This window comes from Somniosus microcephalus, chromosome 9 (assembly GCF_052327205.1).
Source record: "Somniosus microcephalus isolate GS21.2 chromosome 9, FLI_Smic_1.0, whole genome shotgun sequence".
NCBI classification, from domain to species: Eukaryota; Metazoa; Chordata; class Chondrichthyes; order Squaliformes; family Somniosidae; genus Somniosus; species Somniosus microcephalus.
Genome location: NC_140995.1, coordinates 60,670,078 through 60,686,255, shown reverse-complemented (window position 1 = coordinate 60,686,255; position 16,178 = coordinate 60,670,078). Strand labels below are relative to the sequence as shown.

The 16,178-nt window shown below is 43.9% G+C and overlaps 1 protein-coding gene across 1 annotated transcript in view; it reads left to right on the top strand.

Annotated features, from left to right (window-relative positions):
* LOC147112415 (uncharacterized) overlaps positions 1–16,178 on the top strand; it is a 164,674-nt gene that overhangs the window by 135,253 nt on the left and 13,243 nt on the right. The window contains exons 11-12 of the mRNA XM_085998175.1: positions 11,930–12,125; positions 13,597–13,673. Of these exons, the coding sequence (XP_085854301.1) occupies positions 11,930–12,125; positions 13,597–13,673 (273 nt within the window). The remainder of the gene's footprint in view (positions 1–11,929; positions 12,126–13,596; positions 13,674–16,178) is intronic.

The following is a 16,178-nucleotide window of genomic DNA, read 5'->3' as shown; positions in this document are numbered from 1 at the left end:
GTGCTGCTCATGGCATGCTCTTCTGCACTCCTCATTGAACCAGGGTTGGTCCCCTGTCTTGATAATGGTAGAGTGAGGAATATGCCGGGCCATGAGGTTACAGATTGTGGTGGAATACAATTCTTCTGCTGCTGATGGCCAGTTTTGAGCTGCTAGATCTGTTCTGAATCTATCCCATCTTAGTACTGGTACAAGCACTGGTTGATCCCTGGGCAACTTTGGTGCCGCCCGAGGTCAATGGGCCTACTATTTTAATAAGTCATCTGATATATCTGGCTCCTTTACAAAAGAGCAGTCAAAATTTGCCATCTACTCTGAGGAAGATGATAAATGGAAGAGCAGGACATTAGGGAAAGGGTACCCATCTCATGAGCTCCTTCAGGCTTCAGTGTGGGGTCTGGTGCTGAATTAGCACGTATCCCACTTATGAGCCATGCTACAAGCAAGCAACAATACCATTTTCACCTAATAGATATTTCTAGTAGTCTTATTTCTGTAAATTTACAACTGTAATCCTTTACAAGGTCTCTGACCTTGGTCTGAAACAAGAAACAGGCATTTGATCCACCAAAGTTTGCCGTTGAATTACTCCAACTAACCCAGCCCACACCAGCTGCATTTTGAATTCCCTTGTCTTCGGCTCCACTACCTCACCAAGTAGATTTGTATGTTTTAACCTAGAAAACTAGCAGAAGCTGACTGACAGCTTTAAAAAGTTGATACAGCCACCAAGAAGCGGATAGGTCTATATTCAGAGCTGTGTTGAGCTATGACAAGTGAAGACCAGAAATTTGAGTGCAAGAAGACACAGACTAGTCATTACCTAAGCTGCAGGGTCACCCAATATTCCATTGTTTTTATTACAATAAAAAGCACAGTTATCAGCAGTAATGGTTTAGAAATTATTGCAGGAATATGTGGGTGCTGCAGGCATGAGATTTATTTCCTGTAGAGGCAGCACTCCTCCCAGAACCCTTAGATTTTTGATACCTGATTTGGTGCATTTATTGGAATTTTGGAGCCCACTGTAACTCTGGACGTGAACCTCTGTTATTTTTCTTAAGCAAAATGCTCCAACCCCAGCTCCTATTTTATTTTCAAACCTTGGTAATTCCACAAGAACAGTGACATCACCTACAACTAGCATTGAAGAAAATAAACCTCACAGTTGGGCATGTCCCAGAAAGTTTTAGAAACTAGATGTTAACAGCTTATTTGTTCTACGTGATTTCTTTAAGATCAATTACTAAATAATTGAGACTCTCAGAACCCAACAGCTCATTTTAATTGTTTCTGCCTCAAGTTTGTGCATAAGAAACACTGGGAGAAAGTAATGTCAAATTGGTATAAGCCCCACTCTCCAACCTATCTGGTTCTAACAACCTCTGGTCACACCTTCCAAATGATCTGATTGTTTGATAGACAGTCTCCAATACCATTGAGAAATGCTGATTTTTCTTGTAAAACACTGACAAGCTGACTCAAAGGTTGAAAAGCTGACAGCTGGCATGTATGTAGATTATCCAAATATTTATCATCCTTTTAGTGGCAAAAAAGTTCTAAAATAGGTTAAGTTTATGTGCTCATGTCCTACTGTCCTGATTCACCCTGAAGTAATTGTTTGGGTTCAGCTTCTCTATACCATTTAATGCTTTATGCACTTCAATTAGATCCCCTCTTAAACTTTTCTTTCTAGACTGTACAGCTTAAACATCCCTGCTGCACTTGGGATCAGTATAAGAATATAAAGTTGAGACCATATTTTCAAGTGATCTCTGCTGTGTCCAGGCCTGATTGGCTCTATAATGTTTCTCAAAATTCTGAAGTGGTTTATTTTCATACAGCTTGTTGTACATTTGAAATGTGGCAATCCCATGCTTCAGGGAAAAGCTCCAGTTCTCCTAGAGGAGTTCAGCAAATGAACATGTGACGTAGAGGCTTTGTTTTTACAGAATGCTCCAAATTAGATAAAGCCTCTGACCAAGCAGATTGAGAAGAATTTGTGCCCAATCGGTCCAGATTCACTTGGCTTCGACTAAAATTCCTATTGCCAGGAACAGGGGCAGTCTTCTGTAGACAAAGTTGGCGAGAGGGCTAAGCTGCTGAAGCAATCAGCCATTGATGTCTTGGGCACTGAACATAGGAAAACAGGAACAGGAGGAGGCCATTAAGTCCCTAGAGCCTGTTCCGCCATTCAATGAGGTCATGGCTGATCTGCGATCTAACTCCATATACCTGCCTTTGGCCCATATCCCTTAATACCTTTGGTTAACAAAAAGCTATCAATCTCCGATTTAAAATTAAGAATTGATCGAACATCAATTGCCGTTTGTAGAAGAGAGTTCCAAACTTCTGCCACCCTTTGTGTGTAGAAATGTTTCCTAATTTCACTCCTGAACGGTCTGGCTCTAATTTTTAAGACTATGCCCCCTAGTACTAGAATCCCCAACCAGCGGAAATAGTTTCTCTCTATCTACCCTATCTGTTCCCCTTAATATCCTGAAAACTTCGATCAGATCACTCCTTAACCTTCTAAATTCCAGGGAGTACAACCCAAATTTGTGTAATCTCTCCTCGTAACCTAACCCTTGAAGTCCGGGTATCATTCTGGTAAATCTACACTGCACTCCCTTCAAGGCCAATATATCCTTCCTAAGGTGTGGTGCTCAGAACTGCTCACAGTACTCCAGGTGTGGTCTAACCAGGGTTTTGTATAGCTGCAGCATAACTTCTGCCCCCTTGTACTCTAGTCCTCTAGATATAAAGGCCAGCATTCCATTATCCATTTTGATTATTTTCTGTACCTGTTCATGACATTTTAATGATCTAGGTACCTGAACCCCCAAGTCTCTTTGGACATCCACTGTTTTTAACTTTTTACCATTTAGAAAGTACCCTGTTCTATCCTTTTTAGGTCCAAAGTGGATGACCTCGCATTTGCTTACACTGAAATCCATTTGCCACAGTTTTGCCCATTCACTTTATCAATATCCCTTTGTAATTTTATGCTTTCAGCTACACTGCCTACAGTGCCACCTATCTTTGTGTCATCGGCAAATTTGGATATATGACTTTCTATGCCATCATCCAAGTCGTTAATAAATATTGTGAATAGTTGAGGCCCCAAAACAGATCCCTGCGGGACACCACTAGTCACATCCTGACAATTTGAGTACCTACCCATTATCCCTACTTTCTGTCTCCTGCCGCTCAGCCAATTTCCTAACCAGGTCAATAATTTGCCCTCAACTCCGTGGGCTTCTACCTTAGACAACAGTTTCTTATGTGGTACTTTATCAAATGCCTTCTGGAAGTCTGTATAAATAACATCCATAGACATTTCCCTGTCCACTACTTTGGTCAGCTCTTCAAAAAATTCAATCAGGTTTGTCAGGCATAACCTACCTTTCACAAATCCATGCTGGCTCTCTCTGATCAACTAAAAATTTGGGGTTTTCAGTCACCCTATCCTTAATTATAGACTCTAGCAATTTCCCCACAACAGATCTTAGGCTAACTTTTTTTTAAATTTTGTTCATGGGATGTGGGCGTCGCTAGCAAGGCCAGCATTTATTGCCCACCCCTAATTGTCCTCGAGAAGGTGGTGGTGAGCCGCTTTCTTGAACCGCAGAGGGCAGTTAAGAGTCAACCACATTGTGATGTGGGTCTGGAGTCACACACAGACCGAGTAAGGACGGCAGATTTCATTCCCTAAAGGACATTAGTGAACCAGATAGGTTTTTACGACAATACGGTAGTTTCATGGCTGATTTAGTTACTGATTAACTTAATTAATTGAATTTAAATTCCCCAGCTGCCTGTCGTGGGATTTGAACTCACGTCTCCGGATCATTAATTCAGGCCTCTGGATTACTCGTCCAGTAACATAACCACTATGCTACCGTACCCGCACTGGTCTATAATTCCCTGGTTTCCTTCTCTCACCATTCTTAAAAAGCACAGTGACATGCACAATTTTCCAATCTAAAAAGGGACAGATCCTGAATCTCGATAACTTTGGAAGATAGTTAGGGCATCTGCAATGTGCTCACCTACTTCCTTTAAAACCCTGGGATGGAAACCATCTGGCCCTGGGGATTTGTCACCCTTTAATGCCGTTATTTTCTTTATTACTGTTATTTTACCTATGTTAATTTTATTGAGTCCCTGATTTAATTAGTTTCTTTGGAATATTATCCTCTATTATTAAACATGTCCACCATTTCCCCATTGTCTTGGCAATATCACCACTTTCAGTTTTTAAGGGGCCAACATTGCTCCTTACCACCCTCTTTTTCCTAATGTAACTGTAAAAATTCTTCATATTGATTTTGATATCTCTTACAAGTTTCTTTTCACACTCCCTTTTTGTAGCTCTTACTATCTGTTTTGTGACCATTTGCTGTTCTTTTGTTTCCCATTCGCCAGGATCTGTGCTATTTTTTGCATTTTTGTATGCCCTTTCCTTCAGTTTTATGCTGTCCCTTACTTCTTTAGTTGTCCATGGCTCTTTATTTTGGCAAGTAGAGCTCTCATCCCTCAGGGATATAAACTGGTTCTCGATTATGTTAAATTCTTTTTTAAACATCTCCAACTGATCATCTGTTGTTTTACCCATCAACAGATTTGCCCAGTTTACTTTGGACAGTCTCTGCCTCATCCCGTTAAAGTCAGCCTCACCTAAATCTAGAATCTTAGTAGCTGTTTTGAGTTTCTCCCTTTCAAACGCTACTTTGAACTCGATCATGCTATGATCGCTATTGGATAAATGTTCACGCACATTTAGGCTGTTAACTAAATCTGGCTCATTGCTCATTACTAAATCTAATATGGCTTGCCCCCTTGTTGCCTCTAGGACATGCTGTTGTAGAAAACTATCCCAGACACACTCAAGAAATTCACCACCTTTCTGACAGGTGCTAGTATGCTTTTCCCAATCTATATGAAAGTTAAAATCCCTCATTAAAATCACTCTGCCTTTACTACACCCTTGTCTAATCTCTGTATTTACACAATCTAGCACTTCAGAGCTGCTACCAGGGGGTCTATACACAACTCCCACTTAGATCCCTTCTTATTTCTTAATTCAACCCATAAGGTCTCCAATGGCTGCTTAGCTCTCTTTAAATTCTCTATCATTGAACTGATTTCATTCCTAATCACTAAGGCTACTCCTCCCTCTCTGCCATTTTCCCTATCTTTCCTGTAGACCTTCTAACCTGGTATATTTAGTTCCCAGTCCTGACCGTCTTGTAGCCATGTCTCAGTAATGGCTACCATGTCATATCCTCCAATTTGAATTCGTGCCTGCAGTTCATTCAATTTATTCCTTATACCCCGTATGTTTGTATAAAGAATGCTTATTTGGGCCACATACCCTAGCCTGTCCTTCAGCTCTGATGCTTTATTCACATTTCTTATTTCGCTCTCCTGATTTAATCGCTTTACATCTTTTAGTTTTCCCTTTACCTATAGTGCCTAAAGTACAATATCTGACTGCAACTTGACTCGCTTCCTTTTCATTTGTTTTTGTACTACTATTTGTATTGTAATTTCCCCGAGCCCCCCCCCCCCCAATTTACTATTACTAATGTAACGCCCCTATTTAAGAAAGGAGGGAGACAGAAAGCAGGCAACTATCGACCAGTTAACCTAACATCTGTCATTGGGAAAATGCTGGAGTCCATCATTAAGGAAGTGGTAGCAGGACATTTAGAAAATCATAATGGCCCAGAAATTCGGGTCGGAGGCTTCCCGCGGGTGCACGCCTCTGACCTGCGCTTACCTAGCGCGCCGGCCGTTGTGCTGTGGGCCCGCATGGGTTTCCGATCCTGGGCCTCCTCCAACTGCCGGCACGCAGTGATTGATTGCGTATCCCAGGGGCGCAGTTAGTTCAAAGCGTCCCCTGGGATCACGTGGGCCATGGAGAGCCAATGGTAGCAGGGAATCTGTATTCATAGATTTGACAGGAAGACCTGTCAAATCCATGAATACAATTCAGCCCCAAAACATCACTAAAACTTCAAATAAATGTTTTAAAAATCACATTTTTAAAATAACTATAAATTACATAAATAACTATTTTAAACAATAATTAAAATTTTTGAAAAAATCAATTACAGTTTCTAATGGGGCTAAAAATAAACTTACCTTTCTTTAAAGTATTTAAAAATAATAAACCTGTGGAAAAAATGTTTTAATTTAACTTAATTCACCACTTACCTTGTTAAAAGCAGGCCTTGCGACTGCTTTTTACAAGCGTAGCTCCTGGAGATTTACCCTCCCGGAGAAACCTGCAAAAAAAACGGAAGTTCCAGGCGTACACGTTGCCTCTCCGGTGCACGTGTTCGACCTGTGAACCCCTTCCTTTTAAGGGAACGGAAGTTCCGGTTTCCCGCGCATGCGCAGTGCATGCATGAAACTGGCACTTTAGTTGGGCCTACGCGTGAGTACCCAGTGCGTACTCACCCGTGCGGACCCAAAGTTCTGGCCCAATATAGTCAAGCAGAGTCAGCATGGTTTTATGAAAGGGAAATCATGTTTGACAAATTTGCTGGAGTTCTTTGAGGATGTAACGAGCAGGGTAGATAAAGGGGAACCAGTAAATGTCGTGTATTTGGATTTCCAGAAGGCATTCGATAAGGTGCCACATAAAAGGTTACTACACAGGATAAGAGCTCACGGGGTTGGGGGTAATATATTAGCATGGATAGAGGATTGGCTAACTAACAGAAAACAGAGTCGGGATAAATGGGTCATTGTCACATTGGCAAACTGTAAATAGTGGGGTGGCGCAGGGATCAGTGCTGGGGCCTCAATTATTTACAATTTATATTAATGACTTGGATGAAGGGACTGTGTAATGTAGGCAAATTTGCTGATGATACAAAGATAGGTGGGAAAGCAAATTGTGTGGAGGACGCAAAGCATCTCCAAAGGGATATAGATAGGCTAAGTGAGTGGGCAAAAATCTGGCAGAAGGAGTTTAATGTGGGAAAATGTGAGGTTATCCACTGTGGTAGGAAAAATAAAAAAGCAAATCATTATTTAAATGGGGAGAGATTACAAAATGCTGAGGTAGAGAGGGATCTAGGGGTCCTTGTACATGAATCACAAAAAGTTAGCATGCAGGTACAGCAAGTAATTAGGAAGGCAAATGGAATGTTGGCCTTTATTGCAAAGGGAACGGAGTATAAAAGTAGGGAAGTCCTGTTAGAACTTTGCAGGGCATTGGTGAGACCACACCTGGAGTTCTGTGTACAGTTTTGGTCTCCTTATTTAAGGAAGGATATATTTGCATTGGAGGCAGTTCAGAGAAGGTTCACGAGGTTGATTTCGGAGATGAAGGGGTTGGCTTATGAAGAAAGGTTGGGCCTATACTCATTGGAGTTTAGAAGAATGAGAGGGGATTTTATTGAAACACAAGATTCTGAAGGGGCTTGACAGGGTAGATGCAGAGAGGATGTTTCCCCTCGTGGGGGAATCTAGAACTAGGGGGCATAATTTCAGAATAAGGGAGCACCCTTTTAAATCGGAAATGAGGAGGAATTTCTTCTCTCAGAGGGTTGTGAATCTTTGGAATTCTCTTCCCCAAGAGAGCTGTGGAGGCTGGGTCATTGAATATATTTAAGGTGGAGATAGATAGATTTTTGAAAGGTAAGGGGGTCAAGGGTTATGGGGAGCGGGCAGGGAAGTGGAGTTGAGGCCAAGATCAGATCAGCCGTGATCTTATTGAATGGTGGAGCAGGCTCAAGGGGTCAAATGACCTGCTCCTACGTCTTCTTATGTACTAGTTTAAAGTCCATGTGACCGCCTTATATATCCTTTCCACTAGGACCCTGGTCCCAGACCTGTTCAAGTAGAGCCCGTCCCAACGGTACAGTTCCTTCCTGTCCCAATACTGGTGCCAGTGCCCCATGAAATGGAACCCCTCTTTCCCACACCACTCCTTTAGCCACGTGTTTACTTCCCTAATCAGCTTACCTCTATACCAATTTGCACGTGGCTCAGGTAATAATTCAGCGATTATAACCCATGAGGTCCTGTTCTTTAATTTAGCTCCTAGTTCCTGGTACTCCCCCAAAAAGGACCTCTTGCCTACTCTTCCCTATGTTGTTGGTCCCAACATGGACCACAACAACTGGATCCGCTCCCTCCCTCACCAATATCCTTTCAAGCCGGTTCGAGATGTCCCTTATCCTGGCACCAGGTAGGCAACATACCATGTGGGTCTCTCGATCTTGCTCGGACAGCTACCCAAGCTTTTGTCCTTGTTGCTTTGTGTAACTAAAATTTCAGGCTTTTCATCAGACTTGTGGAAGTTCTTGCTGAAACTTCCCAGTCATCTGAAGCCTTATTTAACAACCAGGTAGCATAGTGGTAATGTTACTGGACTAGTAATCCAGATGCCTGGACAAATGATCGGGCGACGCGAGTTCAAATCCCACCACAGCAGCTGGGGAATTTAAATTCAGTTAATTAAATAAATCTGGAATAAAATGCTAGTATCAGTAATGGTGACCATGAAATTATTGGATTGTTGTCAAAACCCATCTGGTTCACTAATGTCCTTTAAGGAAGAAAATCTGCTGTCCATACCTGGTCTGGCCTATATGTGACTCCAAACTCACAACAATATGGTTGACTCTTAACTGCCCTCTGAAATGGCCTAGCAAGCCACTCAGTTGTAACAAACCTCTACAAGAAACAAGAAGAATAAAATCGAACGGACCACCTGGCATCGACCTAGGCACCGGCTTCGGACACAACAACGGCACACCCAGCCCAGTCGACCCTGCAAAGTCCTCCTCACTAACATCTGGGGACTTGTGTCAAAATTGAGAGCTGTCCCACAGACTCGTCAAGCAACAGCCTGACAGTCATACTTGCAGAATCATACCTTTCAGCCAATGTCCCAGACTCCTCCATTACCATCCTTGTGTATATCCTGTCCCATCGGCAGGACAGGCCCACCAGATGTGGCGGCACAGAGGTATACAGTCAAGAGGGAATGGCCCTGGGAGTCCTCAACATTGACTTCAGATCCCATAAAATCTCAGCTTCAGGTCAAGTATGGGCAAGGAAACTTCCATGCTGATTACCACCCTCAGCTGATGAATCCGTACTCCTCCAATGTTGAATACCACTTGGAAGAAGCACTGAGGGTAGCAAGGGCACAGAACGTACTTTGGGTGGGGGACTTCAATGTCCATCACCAAGAATGGCTTGGTAGCACCACTACTGACTGAGCTGGCTAAGTCCTGAAGGGCATAGCTGCCAGACTGGGCCTGCGGCAGGTGGTGAGAGAGCCAATACGAGGGAAAAACCTACTTGACCTCGTCCTCACTAATCTACCCGTCACAGATGGATCTGTCCATGACAGCGTTGGTAGCAGTGACAGTCTTGTCTTCACACTGAGGACACCCTGCACCGTGCTAAATGGGATAGATTCAGAACAGATCTAGCAGCTCAAAACTGGGCATTCATGAGGTGCCGTGGGCCATCGGCAGCAGCAGAATTGTATTCCACCACAATCTGTAACCTCATGGCCTGGCATATACCTCACTCTACCATTACTATCAAGCCAGGGGATCAACCCTGGTTCAATGAGGAGTGCAATAGAGCATGTCAGGAGTAGCACCAGGCATACCTAAAAATGAGGTGCCAAAATGGGGAAGCTGCAACACAGGACTACATGCATGCTAAACATCAAGCAGCATGCTATCGACAGCCAAGCAATCCAACAATCAATGGATCAGATGAAAGCGCTGCAGTCCTGCCACATCCAGTCGTGAATGGTGGTGGACGACAATTAAACAACTAATGGGAGGAGGAGGCTCCATGAATATCCCCATCCTCAATGAGGGCGGAGCCAAGCATGCGAGTGCAAAGGACAAGGCTGAAGCGTTTGCAACCATCTTCAGCCAGAAGTGCCGAGTGGATGATCCACATCGGCCTCCTCCTGAGGTGCCCATCACAGAAGCCAGTCTTTAGCCAAGTGAACTCCATATGATATCAAGGAACAGCTGAGCGTGCTGGATACAGCACAGGTGATGGGCCCCGACAACAACCCAGCTGTAGAGCTGAAGACTTGTGCTCCAGAACTAGCCACGCCTCTAGCACAGCTACAACACTGGCAGCTACCTGAATGTGGAAAACTGCCCAGATACGTCCTGTTCACAAAAAGCAGGACAAATCCAATCCGGCCAATTACCGTCCCATCAGTGTACTCTCAATCATCAGCAAAGTGATGGAAGGTGTTGGCAACAGTGCTATCAAGCGGCACTTACTCACCACTGCGCACCGATGCTCAGTTTGGGTTCTGCCAGGACCACTCCGCTCCAGACCACATTACAGCCTTGGTCCAAAAATGGACAAAAGAGCTGAATGCCAGAGGTGAGGTGAGAGTGACTGCCTTTGACATCAAGGCAACATTTGACCAAGTGTGGCATCAAGGAGCCCTAGTAAAACTGAAGTCAGTGGGAATCAGAGGGAAAACTCTCCACTGGCTGGAGTCATACCTAGCACAAAGGAAGATGGTTGTAGTTGTTAGAGGCCAATCATCTCAGCACGAGGACATCGCTGCAGGAGTTCCTCAGGGCAGTGTCCTAGGCCCAACCATCGTCAGTTGCTTCATCAATGACCTTCCCTCCATCATAAGGTCATAAGTGGGGATGTTCGCTGATGATAGCAGTGTGTTCAATTCCATTCGCAATTCCTCAGATAATGAAGCACTCCGTGCCTGCATGCAGCAAGACCTGGACGACGTTCAGGCTTGGGCTGATAAGTGGCAAGTAACATTCGCGCCACACAAGTGCTGGGCAATGACTATCTCCAACAAGCGAGAGTCTAACCACCGCCCTTGACATTCAACAGCATTACCATCATCGAATCCCCCACCAACATCATCCTGGGGGTCATCGTTGACCAGAAACTTAACTGGACCAGCTACATAAATACTGTGGCAACAAGGGTGGGTCAGAGGCAGAGTATTCTGCAATGAGTGTTTCACCTTCTGACTCCCCAAAACCTTTCCACCATCTACAAGGCACAAGTCAGGAGTGTGATGGAATACACTCCACTTGCCTGGATGAGTGCAGCTGCAACAACACTCAAGAAGCTCGACACCATCCAGGACAAAGCAACCCACTTGATTGGCACCCCATCCACCACCTTAAACATTCACTCCCCGCACCACGGCTGCAGTGTACCCCATCTACAGATGCACTGCAGCAACTCACCAAGGCTTTTTCGGCAGCATCTCTGAAACCCGCGACCTCTACCACCTAGGACAAGGGCAGCAGGCACACTATCCGGACTTGGAAATATATCGCCATTCCTTCATCGTCCCTGGGCCAAAATCCTGGAACTCCTCCCTAACAGCCCTGTGGGAGTACCTTCATCACAAGGACTGCAGCAGTTCAAGATGGTTCACCACCACCTTCTCAAGGGCAATTAGGGATGGGCAATAAATGCTGGCCTTGCCAGAGAAGCCCACATCCTAGGAACACATTTTTAAAAAGTGCAAACAACCTTTAAAATGTTTTTTTTTAAAAGCATCAACAAGCTCAGTATTGGATCTCACCAAGAAACAGCCTTGTTTTTGGACCAAGGTTGGACTCATCATTTACCCCACGGCCCAAGTGTCTCTTCCAGGAAGGTAAGCAAGGACCAGCCAAGCTTTAAGCATTGGATTACGGAGTCTGCCACAACAGAAAACCTGGTTACAAATGCCCATCACCAGGCATTCAATCTCCTGTGGGCTATTGGCCTTATCTGTTCCTTTTTTGAGGTTGAATTGCTTTCAAAAAATAAGCTACGCCACACTGAAGAGGTAATTTAACATTCTAAAATAGCACTTTTCTTCCACAGCCATTTTCCTTCTGAAGATATTGATTCTTTTATTTTTGCCTTTTTTATTTTTCTGCAGAGCCCAGGATGAGCTGTCAACCGAGATGGTTATGGAACGATTGACTATTCTGGTGCAGAGGGATAAGAGTTGGCTCTTCTACTTTGACCGGCTTGCGTCACATTATTATATCTGTAGACTGTGCATGCCTCTGACAGTCTATGACTGCAATAGAACTACTACTTTATTCTTTAAATGTGCATTCATAACAATCACAGTAAGTGTTTGGGTACAACAACTGCAAAGTTTTGAAGATTTCTCCTCCCACCCCATCATTTTCTAGAAAAAAGGCTGAGGGATGACCTGAAATAGGGATGATCTTTAAGATTATGAAAGGGTTCCATAGGGTAGACACTTGTGGGGAGACCAAAACTAGACCGTAAATATAGGATGGTCACTAATAAATCTAATAGGCAATTTAGGAGAAACTTCTTTACCCAGCAATTTGAGAGAATGTGGAGCTCGCTAACACAAGGAGTAGTTGAGGCGAATAGCATAGATGCATTTAAGGGGAAGCTAGTTAGGTACATGAGGGAGAAAGGAATAGAAGGATATGCTGATAGGATTAGATCAAGAGGCGTGGGAGGAGCCTCATGTGGAGCATAAACACTGGCATGGACAAGTTGGGCTAAGTGGTCTGTTTCAGTGCTGTACATTTTATGTAATCAGAACTTGGGATGTAGCACTCACTAGGTGGAAACCTGCAGGTCCAGGACCACCCAAACTCCTGGCCCCTGCAACACTCCATGTAAATCTCTCCCTTACCCAAAGAATTTCTGCCTCCTAATCTATATCTTTCTGCACATCTCCCTCTGGCCGGAGGTTTGGGCTATTTAGTGGCTAATCCGTGAGCTTTTCTTCCTAAATATTGAGAGCTGTAGCTCCAACATTGTGCTCAGTACAGAGAGAACTGCTCTATTTCTGGCATCTGACATTGAATGTATGACTTGCAACTTTCTCAGTCATTTAGAGAAAAAATACCAAGAGCAAGGTTTCAAGCAAGGAGAAAAGCTCAAAGATAAGGTCATTCACCCTTTTGAGTATCCCTCAAGTTACAACAAAATTAGAGTTAATCATCTTAAAATTAGAGCTAGGCCCGTGATGTCAGAAAGCATTGGAAATCTGGAACTCCCCAAAAGGTTGTGATGCTGGGGGTCAATTCAAATTTTCAAGAACTGCCATCAGTAGACTTTTGTTGAGTAAGGACTTCAAGGGATATAGATAAAAGGCAGGAAAATGAAGTTGAGGTAGAGGAACAAGCCCGAGGGGCTGAATAGCCTACTCCCGTTCCTATGCAGATCAAATGCTGTTCAATGGTGAAGGCTGATGCTTTGAGGAAAACCTTCAGGTTAAATCTATATCTGATTTAACAACTTCTGTTTGAAGTCCATGGTTATATAGGATGTTGGTGGTTTGCTTCCCAGTCATTATGGGCTCATCTTCACTGAAATGATTGCTGATGCTGTTAGGTAGTTGGTTTGTGTAGCTTTATATGCTTAAGCATGTGAAAAAAACTCCAAAAGCTGCAAATCTTAAATGAACACAGAAATGCTGGAAATACATTCGTCATAACTTTTTGGGTAGAGACCCTTTGTCAAAACTCTTATGATCTTAATAGACCTTCTGTGCATTTCCATTTCTCAAGATTTGCTTACCTTCACTCATATTATTGTATTAACGTTTAATAGAAGAAGCTCCACGAGATTGAAGTATTTCTGAAGACAAGAATGATAGATTTTAAAGGGATTGGTGGTATACGGAAAAGGTGAGGTAAATGGACCGTCAGTGCCTTATTTTACTGTTGACTTACTTGCCATTTGACCCACTGCCACAGAATCCCACCAGTGTGCATGTGTTGAGTATCTGATAATAGCTATACATGCATGACATGGTAAAATGGTCAAGACTGTTCCCTATGGTCTTTCATTTCAAAGGGAGCAAAGAGAGCAATTACAGATGGCCCTTACAAAATGTCCTAAAGATTAACTTGGTATTAAATACAATTTGCTTTTATATAATCAAAAATATAGTATCCTAAGATCCATCAGTTACTGTTCAGTGGACAGAGCTTGGTAGAATAAACGGGTCTTTTTCCGAGTGGCAGGCAGTGACTAGTGGGGTACCGCAGGGATCGGTGCTAGGACCCCAGCTATTCACAATATATATTAATGATTTGGATGAGGGAACTAGATGTAATATCTCCAAGTTTGCAGATGACACAAAGCTGGGTGGGTGTGTGTGCTGTGAGGAGGATGCCGAGAAACTCCAATATGATTTGGACAGGTTGGGTGATTGGGCAGATGCATGGCAGATGTAGTATAATGTGGATAAATGTGAGGTTATCCACTTTGGTGGCAAAAACAGGAAGGCAGATTATTATCTGAACGGCAATAGATTGGGAGAAGGGGAAGTGCAATGAGACCTGGGTGTCCTTGTGCACCAGTCGCTTAAGGTAAGCATGCAGGTGCAGCAGGTGGTTAAGAAGGCAAATGGTATGTTGGCCTTCATAGCGAGAGGATTCGAGTACAGGAGCAAGGATGTCTTGCTGCAGTTGTACAGGGCCTTGGTGAGACCACACCTTGAGTATTGTGTGCAGTTTTGGTCGACTTGTCTGAGGAAGGATGTTCTTGCCATGGAGGGAGTGCAGCGAAGATTCACCAGACTGATACCTGGGATGGCAGGAATGACGTATGAGGAGAGATTGGGTCGATTGGGCTTATATTCGCTGGAGTTTAGAAGAATGAGAGGGGATCTCATTGAAACTTATAAAATTCTAACAGGACTAGACAGACTAGATGCAGGATGTTCCCGATGGTGGGGGTGTCCAGAACCAGGGGTCACAGTCTAAAGATAAGGGGTAAGCCATTTAGGACAGAGATGAGGAGGAATTTCTTCACCCAGAGAGTGGTGAACCTGTGGAATTCTCGACCACAAAAGGCAGTTGAGGCCAATTCATTAAATATATTCAAGAAGGAGTTAGATATATTTCTTAAGGCTAAAGGCATCAAGGGATATAGGGAGAAAGCAGGGACAGGGTACTGAATTTGGATGATCAGCCATGATCTCATTAAATGGCGGAGCAGGCTCGAGGGGCCGAATGGCCTACTCCTGCTCTTATCTTCTATGTTTCTATGGTGCAAGTGCTACACTTGCTTAAGCCTTTCTCATAATGCATGTTCATCTTGCAAGTCTCTTGATAGATCCAGGTGGTTTTTGGATCCTCGATAGATCCAGGAGGTTTCTGGATCACCTGTGCCAGGTCCCAGACAAACCTCATTACTTCAGATGCCTTTTCGCATCTGATATATCTATCAATTCAGTTCATGAAAAGCGACGAGTTAAGTTAGTAACTATAGGTTTTTATTGGCTAAATAACAGAGCCTACCCTCGTGGGTGATCGGATCCAACAAGGAGGAATACCAGCCAGTCAACCACCTTTATACCTGGGCAAGCAGGCGGAGCCATGGGCGGAGTCAGCTGAGGTCAGCCCAGGTATAACAGCGTGGCAAGAGGTAACCTTGTGTAGTGATACAACAGTGTAAACAGTGATAACCATAGTGTAACGATATAAACAGTGCTAACCATAGTGTAACGATAGTGAACGATAAAAGTGGTTTACCACATTCACCCCTTGTTTAAATTTGAGTCCGGCGGGGTGAAGTGTACTACCAGTTTGGGTATGTCAGTCTATCCGGAGGCCTCGTAAGCCTTTCTGATCGGCGTAGCAGCGGCGGCGGAGGTGTAGTATTCGAAGTTAAGGCTGGTGTCTGCGTGGTCGGCGAAGGCTCACGGGGTTCCTGTTGTGTATGTAACCGTTTACCTTTAAGGGAACTATAGAATGTAACCGTTCGCCTTTAAGAGCACTACTTTAGGGTGGCACTATCTATTGGCTCATGTATACTGTAATACCGATAGTGACCACACCAGTATATAAGGGTTGTGATACGTTAACTAGGGCAGAATCGCCCGAGCCTCTGAATAGTAAAGACGTGTTTTATTTTGTTAACAGTGGAGTCTGTGATTATTTATAATACAACCCACAGACTTAACATTGGCGACGAGTCAGGATTCGAACCCTGCGGCAGTTGTTCCACGGCGGCTTCGTCCGAAGACAGGACGTTGAAGAGAGGTTTCAATCCTCACCAGTCTGGAACCGACAGGCTGGAAGCGACAGGCATTAGGACCCTGAAGCCTCCATAACCTCGTGGGTAAGCCGCAGCGTTGGCTGCAAAGACAGGGCGATCGCAATCCCTGATAAGAGCCGCGGTGA